General features: G+C 40.9%; 1 protein-coding gene across 11 annotated transcripts in view; it reads right to left on the bottom strand.

Annotated features, from left to right (window-relative positions):
• MEGF11 (multiple EGF like domains 11) overlaps positions 1-14,757 on the bottom strand; it is a 283,406-nt gene that overhangs the window by 91,652 nt on the left and 176,997 nt on the right. For all 11 annotated transcript variants that reach the window (XM_032994322.2, XM_032994321.2, XM_032994325.2 and 8 more), the window contains 3 exons: positions 12,415-12,661; positions 10,622-10,742; positions 5,299-5,435 (listed from right to left, as the gene is read on the bottom strand). In XM_032994322.2, coding sequence (XP_032850213.1) covers positions 5,299-5,435; positions 10,622-10,742; positions 12,415-12,661 — 505 coding nt within the window. The remainder of the gene's footprint in view (positions 1-5,298; positions 5,436-10,621; positions 10,743-12,414; positions 12,662-14,757) is intronic.

Here is a 14,757-nt window from a genome sequence, read left to right as displayed (position 1 = left end):
TACCTTAGTTAACAAAGTTCACTCTTGTTTCCTGGACCTTGACAATTCCATTCATCAACCATAAGAAACTGATATAGAATAAGATGCTTTATAAAAGCCCCCCCTCATGTGTTTACTTTCTCTTTGTTACAGAAGGATTGTGCACCTTCTTTAAAAACATATGGCACTCTTAGTGATAATGAGGACTGAAAGGGAATGTAGTCTATTAAGCAATATTGAATGAAGTGTTCTCCAGCAGCGTATAGTTTTACTTTCCCTCTATGCTGTCGTTGCACCAGCTTTATACCAACTAGGAGAAAAAATACGTCGTCTTTTGTGTGCGTTCTGAGTAACTACAGCTCAAATTTGCTTTTCATCTTTTACTCCAAAGATGCTCAGTAGTATAAAATCTCAAGACAAATCACTTTCACACTCGTTAGTATAGTATCTTCTCCAAAACTGCCAACAGTTTTAATATTTGATACACATAAAAATGGAACCTGCAAGCTCTATACACAGATTGTTTTAAATTGCACCTTCCATGCACTGTTTAAAATATTTCCCTACTGGATACATTACGAAATCTGCCAAAAATTCTGTTTCATTGTCCTACACAACCAGTTTAAGTGTTCATAATATTTCCTACTTTGAAAAGCTCAACTAAGATCCTAAAGAAAGCAATTGATTCTGTGCTTGACATAATTCAGTGGCTTCAAAATTCTGCAATGAGTCAGTACTACGGTTTACATGATCCACCGTGAAATACAGTTATGTCTTTTCAGTTAATAAAAAAAAAAAAAAGAAAAAGAAGCCCAGAAAAAGCCCAATTCCCTTATCGCATGGATGCCAGATATTGGAAATTGCCTATCAGCATTAATTTAATCCTGAGCATTGATTAAAGCGTATACTGTAAACTCAGTGGGTAGAGGCAATTGTTAAACGTCTTTCTGCAGGTCATTTCACAGCTGGCAGGTGAGAGTTAATATAATGATCAGTAATAAAAGATTAATGTGTGATGCAAGCCAGGCAAAACTGCAATGAACCCAGTCAGTATATAAGAAGAGCATTACTTTTGCAGCTTCAGATTATCACATTTCAGTAAAAATAAATGAGCAAAGCAAAAGGCCTAGCTAGTGATTTAATTGCAGCAAGCATCAACACAGTTGCTAGTTACACAATCCAAGTTCAGGAGTTCATATGAGACCCAAAGAGAGAGGAGCCTGTGACAAACAGGAAGGGAAAGAGCCCAGAGAATCACCAGCGGTACTGGCTGTTAGCCCTGCTGCTCTCAGGGTAGTTCAGCTGCGAAGGAAATAACCAGCAAAGAATGGGTAACATTAGGACTGGAACACTTAAAGCAAATGAAATGCAATGAAGAACATATTAAGATGTCTTATGTCTCCATTGCTGTAAACAGCTCTACTAGTTAGCAGGAGAGTGCTGTACTCAACGAGATGAATACTTAGTCAATAGTGCACTATATCATTCTATATTTATAGAATATGAAGCATTACCTAGCAGGGAGAAAAGCATCTGCAAGTGAAATATTGACGACCTAATCCATTTACATAATTAGCCTTTTTCTACTAACAATTTAACCAACTTATTTATTTGGAGATCAAGCAGCTACTGCTAATGAATTTTATACAAAGAATACTAATAATGACTCCTCTGGAACATAGGAATAATCACAGCAGGAATTAGCTTTCTACTTAAACATCTTTCCTTTGCAACATATCAATCTAATGTGTCCATAGCACCATTAACAACCAGATACATTGTTCAATTAAATTACAAAATGAGCTGCTAAGCCCTAGTTATGTTTCTTGTTTAATTTACATTGCTTTCTGCCTATCTGGGGAGATTCGTATTATAATATCCACTGAACTTTAATATGTACTATAATTATTTGGGTTGGGATAGGATAATATGGCTGTCACCTGTAGAATTAATGGAAGCAATTTCACAAAATATTAAACATAAGACAGCCTGATTAACAGATGAACTTAGTACATACACATTTTTTCCAGATAAATGTTTTTCATGGAATAATGCTGTAAAGTTTTTTTGGCTTTTCTGTTTGTTTGTTTTGAAACAGTGATCACATTTATGTAGCACAAATATTAACAGCCACCCAAACTACACTAACCTGGCGACTGCCATTCTGTCGATAAATGATACAGGTACAAACACAACAAGAGAATAAGTCTGCTCATACTGCTATATCATATTGTTGTATCATATTGTTACACCAAATGTGGTATTTATTCTGTTAAGATTCAATCTTTAGGCTTAATGGCAATATGGAAAACAAAGCTAAAACAGTATGTTTGCTTTTCCTGTCAGCCACTGAATTCTCAGACACCCCATCTTCAGCTTCTAACTGTGCTTCTGCTATTATTCCTTTCCAGCTTGCAAAACATACATTTACATGACATATCCAGTCATTTTAGCAAAGCACAAAGCTTCCTGGAGTTATTACTAGTGCTTGACAATTTCCTAGATATTTAGTTCAGTGCCACTTCGTGGAAAACAGGCAGGGAACAAAGTGCAGCAATTACACTTACATAGACCCTTATGACCATTTAATCTCCACAGATATTTATCTAACTATATGTTATTATCTTCTGCACAAGATGATGAACTGTAGTATTATATTGTACTTACTGACAATTAAAAAAGATGATAGCAGATAACGTGTTTATATTTTTATTGTTATTCACAATATCTGTTATTATCAAGAAATTTTTTTCAGTGCCTTTTAAAATTTTAAAGAAAACACTATTTTGCTGTGCAGCAGCATTCTCCTGCTGTACTTGCAATTATACTGCAACACTGAAACAGTTGCATGAGATCTAGAAAGTAAAATAGACTTTAAGCTAAAATGGTGCTGACTAATCTGTCCCATTGTCCATGCTGTTTGAACACGTAACTAAGGAAAGCAATTTAGGCTTTTTAAAGACCTTGTGCCTGCTCCTGCCCTCACTGAAATCAATGGGCAATCTTCCATTAGCTAGCTGCAGTTAAGAGCAAGGTAAAGGCATGCATGCCTGTCCGGATCATGCCATCACAGGCCACGTGCTGTCCTAGCCCAAGTGAGAGGCAGAACTCCAATTGAATATAATGGGCCTAAGGTTTCACTTCCCTTATTGAAGGCTGATTAAGGGCTGAGAGAGAAACATGTTTTAACCTCCTGAGAACCCATCTGAAAGGTGGGAATTTCTAGGCTAATACAGTTTTTCCCTGCTGCTGGATGAGCTTTCCAAACTGCCTGTTTACTTAACTTTCTCCTGTTCTCATTCATTCCTCCACACACCTGCAATTATGCGCTTCTGCCTCTCCCTTCAATGTCTTTTACTTCCCTGCTCCAGGGAGGAGCAGATGAGCCGTTCCTAAGGGTTTTGTTTGGGTGCAGGTCCACAGTGAGACCTTCCCTTGGCTTCCTTTCCAACTTTTCCAACTGATCATGCCATATATCCTCCCTCCGTGCTCCTGTCTTCTCAAGCAACATCTCTCTTTGGAGTCCAAATCTCTCTCACTCCCAGATCTGAAGAACCCACACTGCACACTCAAGGACAATTCTTGTCAACTCCTGTCTGGTCTGCCCTGTAGTGCCACCTCTGCCCAGTCTCTCCTTGACCCGCCTCCTCCAGCTCCTCTCTGAGTGTGATCAGCAGCAAAACCCTCCACTTCTGACCGCAGGCAGAACTAGGTCCTCTGCTTTCCACTTGCCATCTCCTTCCTTCATCCCCAACGGTCCTTTCTCTGCTGTTATTGCTGGAGTGTGTAAGTGCTGCCATTCGGCTACTCCATCACTGTTCTTTCCCTGTGCCACATGCCTGTAGCAGAGCCAGCTCTTCTGCTGCATGTCTCCCTCGCAGCTGGGGGCTATATTGGCAGCTGAGTAAAGAAGCTGGCTCAGCTGCAGGATGCTGGCTGGGAGCTCCCGACAGCTCTAACACTGTTGATTCACCTACTGCCAGAAATCGATCTGAGTCTGTAACAACCAAATGAGGAGACCTAGAGACAGAGGGCCTCTGTCAGCCTTCCTGAGCACAGCCAGCACTGGGGACAGCTTGGGTTTGAAGTGTGGTCACCAGTATAAGTCTCCAGGCTGCACAGTTGCTTCCTTTAGTGAAATTGTCTCCAAAAGGAGAGAGAGAGAAAGCTTTGGTTAGCAACAGTAATTATATGGTACCCTATGGCTGAAATCATGATCTCTAGATGGAGGATGGGGGAAAAGAGACACACTAATGTCTTCTCCACTAAATTAATTTGAAATAATTAGTATTTCCACCATATTCAACCACATGCAAATCCTGACATAACCTCCAGAACCCCCCCAAATTACCACTGTCAATAAAATGGAAACAAGGAACCTCCATGCCATTTAATGGGAAAGAGCATAGCCTTCTGAACCCCAGCACAGTGTTGAAGGTTGGTCTGTTTGTGTGCTATAAAGACCTGCTGATTATACAGTGAAGCAAGAAATAAGAAATTCCAGTGAGCTTTGCTGCATAAAAGTATTATTGTAGCATATGTCAGTACACTGATTATTAGCTTGTTCTAGCTAATAAAAAAAGGGAAGATATAGGAGAAAGGGCTTTAGCATATGATACACTAGTGAACTGTGCCCACAGCCTCTGGAAACTCTGGTGACACAGTCCAACCCCTAGTGAAAACAGTATATGAAAGCTTGTTTAACTGCAGCTTCCCCACCATCGTTAGCCCTGGTGGCAGGAATACCTGGAGGGCTAAGCCAACATGTGTTACAATCCCACCTTGACTTTGTTGTGTAGTCATTTTGCTGAATCCATGGCACCTTTGTAAAACAATATTATCATCTTCTCTGATCGATTTATGGGTGAAGGCTCTCGTTCATAAATTTTGAGGATTTATCACCTTTTGTTGGTGTCTGAGATGGATAAGTGATGCAGCAGCACAGAGTGGCTGAAGGAAACATTAAACTGCTGCATTGCTTACTCTTGAGGATATTAATTTGTATAAATATAGTTCATTTACATATCTTGTAAACATGTAATGCTCTCTATTAAATTTATCACTGTAAATATCTAAATTAAATTTAACCCATTAAATTTTAAAAGTTATATTAAAAAACCCGTGTAAACGGAGAGCATTGCCAATAAAAAAGTAATAACATTGCCACATTTATAATGCTTGAACTGCTTCAGAAGGATGAACCTAATTGGAGCAATAGGAACATAACACCATTTTTCAGAGAGTAAGATTGTCCTAGAAGGGATACAAATATTGCCAATCCGTGTTTAAAAGTAAAGGCTTTGGGGTTTTGATTTTTACCTGTCTCCTATATAGCCAGCTGAACAGATGCATTTTCCTGTTACGGGATCACAGTGTCCTCCGTTGTGGCATGGACAGTCCTGGCTGCAGTTAATTCCAAATGTTCCAGGAGGACATGGCTGCGCGCACACCAGCCCCTGGCAAGGTTGCAGAAAGAGCAGTATTTCAGTCAACATTCATAATGCAGTAAATTTCTATATGAAGCTTGGATTTTTAGTGTACTTCTTGCTAAAACTAGATCTAAGTGTAGTGGCAGAACGTTTGCTGTTTAAGATGGGCTAAAGTCAGTTTCAAAATTCTGCTACCAGAGTGTGTCTAGCCTATCTTCAGAAAGGATTTTTCTCGCCACTGTACAGTCACTGATAATCCTCTTCCTTGGATCTCCCCCATAAGCTGCAGCTGGGGTGACAGGATATTCACTGCCCCTTAAATAGATTCAGGAAGGACTTGGGAGAGGTTAAAGGCAACCAGAGAAAGCTACAAAGTTGCATATGTGCTGGTAGAGTTTTTTGTAAAATAGTCAGAAAAGTTGTTGAAACTACCCTGGGTGTCACAAAGTGAACATTTGGGAAGAGGGTGATTCTTGTAAAGGCTGCACTGGGAGGATGAAGTTCTTGGTAGTTGTGACAGTCTATGATGATCTCCCTGGTTCAGACAGCCTCATTTCATCCAACCACAAAGATGACCAAAACAAACTGCTGGAGAAGTCCTCTACTACTCTTGAGATCCTACTTACTTCATTCCCTCTACTCTACCCAGCCCTCACACTCATCTCTTCAAGCAGCACAGAATGGCATCTGCTGGGGCTTTATCTAAGCCACGGAGGAGGCAGAATGGGAACAAGAACTTGACATAGTTGCAGAAAGCCACCGGTGATGACACAGAAGCAATGTGACTCTCCACATCAGCTGTGCAGCAGCCTTTTGGCCAGAAGAAGTGAGTCTGCAGTGGAGTATCTGCCTAATCCCTGAATGCTGGCTGGATGCATCACCCAACATCCTCCCAGCTCCTCACCGCCAATCTTGGAGCCGTATCTCAGTCCCTGACCTGCTGCAACTCCGCACTTTGGTGCCTACCTGCTTCCCCCATTTTATGCTCCCAGCCTTCTGCTTTCCTGCCTCTTTATTCCAGTCTACCCCAAATCCTTGTTGCAGACACCCGTTTAGTCCTATCCTTCATCCAGATCCAAATCCACATCTCTGAGTTGTTTACTCCTTCCCCTCCCTGCTTGAAAGTGAAGAAAAGACACTGTCATTCTTGGTTGTGCACCCTGACACTGCTCATAAGGAAAAGCAATTGCTGGGCAAGCCTTATTCCAGCTCTTCAGCCCCAAGGCAGAGAATGCTTACCATGGGTTGTGTCTTTGGAGAATTTATCTGCCAAACTCAGGTGGTTTTCCCCAAGTGTCACGTAATGCCCCCTGCCAACTATCAAGGCCTTACAACGATTTCCCTAGACTTTCTTAGAAGTTGTATGATTTTTTTTTTTTTATGTGAGCAAACATAAAATCTGAAGCTGGCATCCAGCTGACTAACTTCAGCCAAAACAAGTCTGGCAGTGCTATGATCTGAAGATGGGGTCCCACAATGGAAAATGTTTGGCAACTGTAGCGAGCGGTGCTGTTGCCAGTGCCCAGCACAGGGTTTGATAGAAACAGTGTTTTTCTGTCCCTATTATTATTTTTTTTTTAATCTCCCAGAAGTCCTATTTTCTTAACCAAGCCCCAGGGGCTCTGAGTTTTGAACAAGGCACGTATTAGACACAACTTATACAAAACACAAAACAGGAACATAATGGCTGCTTTCACTGCTTGGGGTTTTTGCTCAACAGTTTGGGAAGTTTAGCAATATCAACAATCCCAAAGTGGAGAGGCTGCTCTTCCATGTAATCATAAAACAGATACTTCAAGCCTCTTCCAACCAGTGATAGGTGGCTCCTTGGCTGTAAAATAGACAGGTTGGCCTCAGTTCAAGAACTTTCAGATTACAGTGTTAAAAAACTGGTGTCTCTGGACTTGAGTAATACACAACACTATATATCTGAAAATGTAAGTATCCATTTATCCTGATAATAAATACTTTCTCTCTTCACATCTCAAAAGAAACAGGATTTCTATCAACAAATGATGAGAAAGCAATACTCTGTGATGCATCCCCCTGGAGCTAACAGAATCTTTAGGCATACTTTTGGCATTAATATGTACTAAGGGAATCCAAAACATCCCTCTCTAGAGGATCAAATGTCAGACCAACGTTTCCTGCTGCTTATACATCTAATAGGAAAGTTCACCCCATCAGCACCTTTTTTAAGGCCCTGATCTCATCAGCTTTTGCTTTTGACATTGTCTGATATATTATTACCATTTTGTAGTACAGAAAACATTTTTTCCTCCTCTATTTTCCCATACACCCCCATGTTTAAAATCTAAACCAGAAAGAATAATAGACAAAAATACAAATTATAGTTGCTTATTAAAGCCCAGAGGCAATGAGAAAAAAAAGTGATTAGCAGAATGTGTTGTGTTAACATGGCACCGTGATGCAGAGCCTTGAGAATGGGATCTGGGACCAGACAAGGTGTGTTGCCAGTGACAAATGTTCTGCCACGTAAGGAGAGATTGCTGCTTTCCTGAGCACAGAGATCTGGTCCTTCAAAAGTGTTTCTGAGAAGCAATGTAAATGCTAAATGCAACTTCTCTCCCCACTTACTGAGACTGCTTGGAGAATTTAATACTGCAAATGAGAAATATGTATAGAATTAAGCCAGTAAATTGTTAATGAGGCCCTAAAGCAGCCACCCACTAACTCCCACAGCCACAAAGACACAGAGTGGAAAAAGCCCAACACCGTAGTATGCTGGAAGCTACATTTTGTTGACTAGTTCAACAATATATGCTGTTAGCCATCATCCTCTTGGTGAAAAACCCATGGGACAGTAAAATCTCACAGGACACAGTTTGTATAATTTGTTGTGCTCCTGGGAGAGTCTGCACTGGATGGGAAGAAGCAGGAGGAAAGAAATATTACTAGTAGTAAAAAAAACAGGCTTTGAAGATGGCAGATCCAAGGAAGAACTTAAGAACCCTAGAATTTCCTCCTATTCAACTTATTGCCTCCCCTTGCATATCCCACAGGCAACCAAGCTCCTAAGGGAGCTGAGCCGTTGTTAATAAGCCTACCCTAGGAAAGGATAAAAGTCTCAGCTCATCCAGCAGCAATAAAATCCAAGTGGATTTGCACTTGTATAAATCCAGGGAGAATTCTCTCCTTCCAACATGATGGTATATTCAATAGATACGTGCAGTCTCGAGCCTCAAAATCAGCAAGTAAAATTCCTGATGTCAAAGAAAGACTATCCATGGTGTGAAATAAAATGAATGCTGTCTAGCAATCCCATCTCACTTGCTCATTTACAGCCCACTCATGTCTCACTTTCCAAACCATTCCAACCACCAAGAGTTAAAAATATATCATGAAAAAATATTTTTTCTCTCTCTGTGTACTGAATTACCAGCTTTTCATCGAAACCCTGGAGAGACCCTTTATACTTAAAATCTTAACATTTACAAGCTGAGTGCTTTTACTTATAATTTCAGTTTCTTTCCCTGGAATACTTGATCTCTCTCTTCAATTTTCAGTTATACTTGTTTCAAACATCAATTGTTAACTCTAGGGTTTCTCTGGGGACAGAGCAGCCAACAACACAGTTTTCAGGAACGTCTCACTGGGCCACTAAAAATGCAGAGAAGAAACTCCAAGTTGTAAGGAACAGGGCAGAAATGGGCCAGAATACACGACTGTAGCTGCTGTGCAGCCCCAGTGCAGTGGTTCTTCTTTAGAGTCTATGGTGCATCCTAAACGACCTCGAAAAACTTCCTACTCTATTCTGATATTCTTGTATCTCTTTAGTGGTTTTTTAACTTTGTAAAAGAAGAGAAAACTTCTGATAAAATACAGGTAAGGATGTGTGTGGCAAAACAACTCAGATCCTAAGAAATATTGGCATACAGACAGTAAGGGGAGGTGAAAAAAATACCTTAAAAGTAATATTTTTGATTGATTTTGTTAATCACTTTATCAATCTCTTCTTAGGGGTAGTGCCAGTATGGACTGATCGGCCCTCAAAAATATTTGAATTGCTTCCTTTATGCTTTAGCTCCAGTACTCTTTAGGAAAGAACCTTCTCTTTGTCTCTGCTGAATGCCAGTCGTGGGTAAGGTGACATGTTCTTACTTAAGTGTCTGTAAAGTTTTACCTGCTTTCTCATTTGAATTGTAATAACATCATCCCCACCTTGCCATGACTGGCCAAGTTAGAGAGACTCTAACTCTCCAGTTAGAGAGAGATTTTCCATAAACAGCTTCCACAAAAATTATGGGCAGCATTGTCATTCTCCCACGTTGCTGCCTGATAGCCACCAGAATCTCATGGTTCGTACTTTTTAACTAAAAGCAGCTCTGTGATAAAATGGAGGAAGCATTTGCTGTATTAATCTAAAGGAATATAAACATTGTTCTCAGTCTTTAAATGTTTCAGCAGGTATAAGGTCCACATCAGAAGCCAGAGTTGTATGATGATCTTCAGGGTCTTCCATGTATTAAAATAAAGTCACAGTACTTGTATGCATTAAAATCCAGCAAGATTACCAAGAAACTAATTGTCAAATACAAGAAAAATGCCAGGAAATTTTGTACAGCTAAATGGTATGTAGGGCTGTAAGGCCTGGCAAACCCCAAGAGAGTTAATTATTACATTATTGATAAAGTTGGGGACTTTTAAAGTGTGTGGCCTTGCTTTCTTGACACAAAGGATTAAAGTGCAATCCCTGATGCAAACAAATCTATTGCAATCGATGGGAATTGTGCCTGAGTATGGACAGGACAGTGAGCTGGTCTCTGTCCTATCTATAGTCTTGCTCTAACGACTGCCTGAACCACTGAATTCCCTCTGGCTTCTCCCTCTCCCTCTCTCCTGAAGGGGAAACAGGGCAGTGCTTTTGACAATGCTGAACTGAGCTTTGAGCTTTCTGTCCTGTCTCTTTTTCTGTCTCTTTTCACACACAGAAGTGTAGCAAGCAGTCACTGCTTGGTTTGCTCTCATTTGTTTAACTCTACAATGGTAGCTACTGCTCATAGACCAGTGGCCTTTCTATGTAAGCTCTGTGCACACATAACAAAGGCGGTCCCAGTTTCAGAACTGTTAGACCCTTGTGACAAGAAATAGCAGATATGCATCACAACAGGGAAGGCATCCGCCGAGACAGTGAAGAATTAACTTCCTATTCCAACCTCTAAATGTGCGACGAGTATGAAGAAACTACACACCATCCATCCAGGAGGACAGGAGCACTCTCCAGTGATGTGGTGGCAGACTCCCCCGTTCTGGCAAGGGCAGCGCAATTCACACTGAGCTCCGTGACTGCCTGGGGGACAGAGCTCTTCACAACTTTGTGGAGAGAGAAGAAACAAGAAAACAAAGAGATCATTTAAAACAACTTACAGGAAACAGTAAATGAGGAAAATTCACAGCACAGGTCATCATGGGATTCCTTATGCAAATTATGAAACCTCAGTAAGCCTCAGCTGGCATTACCAATTAGCCACGATCTCTCTTATTTATGCTGGGATTATTTATGTGCCATGGATCTAGTCCTGTAAGGCTACTGCACGTGTGTAATCTTTATGGAAGTACCAAATTCCACCCATCTCAACAGGACAACTCATATCCACTAAAATAGTCCAGGAAAGTAAGAGTTGCAGGATCAAGTCCTCAATGTGAATTATGTCACATAACAATAAAAGAAGTTGCAAACAGAATAAAAGGATGGAATTCAAATGCTTGAAATTTCTCCAGTCACTACTACATGTTAACATTTGCAGTGTATAATGGACTGGCAAGAAATCAGCACCATCTAAAGGCTGTTTAAGCTCATTGGGTCTCTCTCAGTATCCATGGGGGGCCAATGTAAGGCTATTCCCCACAAAACCAGTGTCTCCTACATTTGCACATTGGTGCTTTTCAGCATTGCTTCTTTCTCAAATCCCAGGTTCAGAAACTACAGTACGTTCTTCCCCTAACTGACTGTCCTCTGATGAGGATGTTCATACAACATCTCCGGGGCTGGCCCTGCAAGCACTTACTGCTGAGACCTGACATACCAGTGTCAATGGGACCACTGAATAGTAAGCAGAGTCTTTAGCAGTGAGTGTTTCCAGGCCTGAGGTCACAAGTCTATGAGGAAATCAGGTACTATATAAAATATTCAAAAGGCATATCACTTATTTATGAGGGTTAATATTGTCTTTATTTTTTACCTTCCCCTTCATGCAGTTCTACAAATAATATTAGACTGCAAAAGTATTAAGTCACCTGTAATAGATCTCCAACAAAATTCAGCAACTATATTCTCTTTTCCCCTTAAATAATTTTGAAAAACATAATTACTTCTGAAACCACTGAAAGATCTCTAATGAGAACTGATGTTACACTGTGGGCTATTTTAAACAAGGAACTATTGCTTGCTGTCCTAAAATTAATATGCAGATTTTGTGAATCCTACTGGTAAACTTTCAGTGTGTGGATGGGGATTTAGCTACATGATTCTCGTTAAAGTTAATAGGAGTCACACCGCTAAATCCCCGCTCACTATGCTTAAAATTTACTCCCTAGATGGTAAACTGATAAAGTTAACAGTGCTGCTTCCTCAGTTAGATTGAAAGTCAAATAAATTGGGAATGGTATGTCCCATTTGATACTGCACTGGACTGCTAATGAGTAGAATGTCCAATTGCTTATAAAAACTCAATTGTAATTTGGATTGTATTCACAGACTGAAATTAGGAACAGGTACAGTTGTTGTACAAGCTGGAAATTATAATGGACTTCCAAGTTCACTTTAGCACTAAATTTTAATTTATTATGCAGACAGGTATAATTAGCAGCAAAAAAAGCTATTTCCTTTATTTAGTCTCTCTGAAGTTCTGTTACCTGATTTCTATAAAGGCAAGTGCATAATGCATAGATTGTGTAAATTTTGCCAATTACTCATTGCATTAAAAGCAGTCAAAGCAAGACTGTTCTACGATGCAGAGTAAAATACACCTATCATTGAACTTACAATACCCCCGTGTATCCGGGAGCACAGTGACATTCTCCCGTTTTATGGTCGCAGGTAGCTCCGTTGTGACATTGGCATTTAAACTGGCAGCCCTTGCCGTAGCTCCCGGGGTCGCAGAGCTCTTCGCAGCGCCACCCTCGGTACCCGTCCGCGCAGACGCAGGCGCCCGTGATGGGGTTGCAGAGCGCCTCGTTCCGACACTGGCAGCGGTTGCTGCAGTGGGGTCCCCAGTGATCGCTGTCGCAACCTGGAAAACACACAGTCCTTTACCAAGATGATTAGGAAAGTGCATCGCAAGCATTTCGTCCCAGCCTCTTATGCCCAGGTTGGCAAGCAGGCAGAGGCACTGGCAATAGCACGAACTTTCTAAAGGGCCCTCAGATTTTCTAAAACTACCCCCCTGATCAAGCAATGTACTTTAGCATGCAAGGAGGCAACAGCACTAGTATTATGCCTAAATTTGAGGGCTTGTTTAACACCCTTATTGGATCAGGACCTAAATCTTTTAATATCCTGTTTCTTAGTGCTCTTAGATAGCTGGAAGGAATGAATTTATAGTGGAATTAGATGCAGAGGATCACATCCTGACTGCAGTGTAGTTAATGGCAGGTAGTATTGGCAAGCAAATCCTGTAGATTTAATAATGTCATCAAATATTGTTTCTTTGCACTGTTCTCATAAGATAATAAACATGATAATCTAAAGAAGACTTTCTCCTTGGTGGTGGTTTTTGTGGAGTTTTTTTGCTTGCTTGGTTGGTTGTTGTTTTTTTTTTTTTTAAGTAAAGAGACTGTAGGAAAGAAAATAACACTGGAGGTGGGGTTTCATGAGGCTGACCAAGCTTAGGGATGAAGGTATATAGTGTGTATGTCAGGTAATTTCTGTGCTACTAACAGTAGGTACTAACAGTAGAGAAGGGCCCCAAGCCCCAGGGCCATTGACACAGAGGGGAGGTTCCCTACAGAATGCATTAAAGCACAGTGAGAACCCTCCACATGACAATCCTGCCTGATCCCTTCTCCTTGTTTGTAGACCATGAGCAGGGTGAGAGAGGGAAGTCAGCATTACAGAAACAGCTTGATCCTGATTTGCTATAGAAACAGCAATCAGCACCTGCAAAACACCTGTTTAAGATGTATGCATACTAAACAGACAACTCAAGGCAAACACCGAGAGGTTAAGGTTTCCTCAGTAAATGGTCAGCAGAAAAACAAGGATTTCTTCAGCAGTCCTATCATCTGCTTAGCAGCCTTTCAATATAGCTGTGTCAAGGGTGAAGAAAACCATCATTCTATCAAGAATAGAGTTGCTGGCAAAATCCCTGGTAAAGATGCAGTTACAGATCATTTTCCAGGTACAGTTGCTTGTGCTCAGAGAGCTGGTTTCAATTATATCAACAACACTTCTGCTAGTGTAAAATCCACTGCCATGGAGGAAATGAGTGTGTAATCCCAGCAACAACACTGTCTTCACAAACCCTTTATTTGCAAACATGTAAACTAATCCCCAGGCGACGCTCATCGGTACTCAGGCCTGGATCGCTGTTTCCAGATTTAACAAGGTAAATGTAAAGCCCACTTAAGCATGATACTCTTGTCCTAGAAATTTCATAGCTCTATCCTACGGTACATGGCTATAAACCCACACTGGATGACTACATCTATCAGTTAATTTTGGCAATATTTTTGTCCTCCTTCTTGAGAAGCGGGATGCTCACTGGTCAGTCTGAGGATATTCAGCAGAAAAGAAGAAAGACTTTACTCAGTTCACACTGCTGATTACCAGTTTACAAACTTGTGTTGCTTGAACAACAGCATTAAAGGCCAAAATAAACCCGTGAGAAGACAATTCCAGGGTCTCCAAGAGGATCTGCAGGGTATTACAGGATGCACGTGCAGAGAGATGGTTTCATGTTCTGCAGAAAGCAGAGCATGCAATGTACCCTTGTGCATACTCCCGCTTGTGCCTCACAGAAGATATTTTATTGCTTTGCCTCATTTTTCCCACAGCTGTAAACAGGGATGATAGTTCCTCACTAACACCACTGGGAGCCGAGCAAACAAAATCTTACTCTTTATAAGTCTTAAATTATTACTGAGAATCTGTGGAAAGAGATGATCCATCTTTATTTCACGTAGACATTCGCTAAGACTCTGCAAGCCGCCTGGGGCAGGGAGCAAATCTGATGGAGCCGATGGAGTTTCCCAGCAATTTCCGTTCCAGAAACACTGATTTGTTTTCTGAAGAACTTGAACACCAAGGGATGCAGTTCTGCACCTCCACAAAGGGTACAAATCTGAATGACACAAGCACAGCCGACAGCCCTTTGCATGGGGAAATAGA

The sequence above is a fragment of the Tyto alba genome, unplaced genomic scaffold, assembly GCF_018691265.1.
Source record: "Tyto alba isolate M040663 unplaced genomic scaffold, T.alba_DEE_v4.0 Super-Scaffold_41, whole genome shotgun sequence".
Classification (NCBI taxonomy): domain Eukaryota; kingdom Metazoa; phylum Chordata; class Aves; order Strigiformes; family Tytonidae; genus Tyto; species Tyto alba.
The sequence above is the reverse complement of the archived record's forward strand: the minus strand, read 5'-3'. Positions and strand labels throughout refer to the sequence as shown.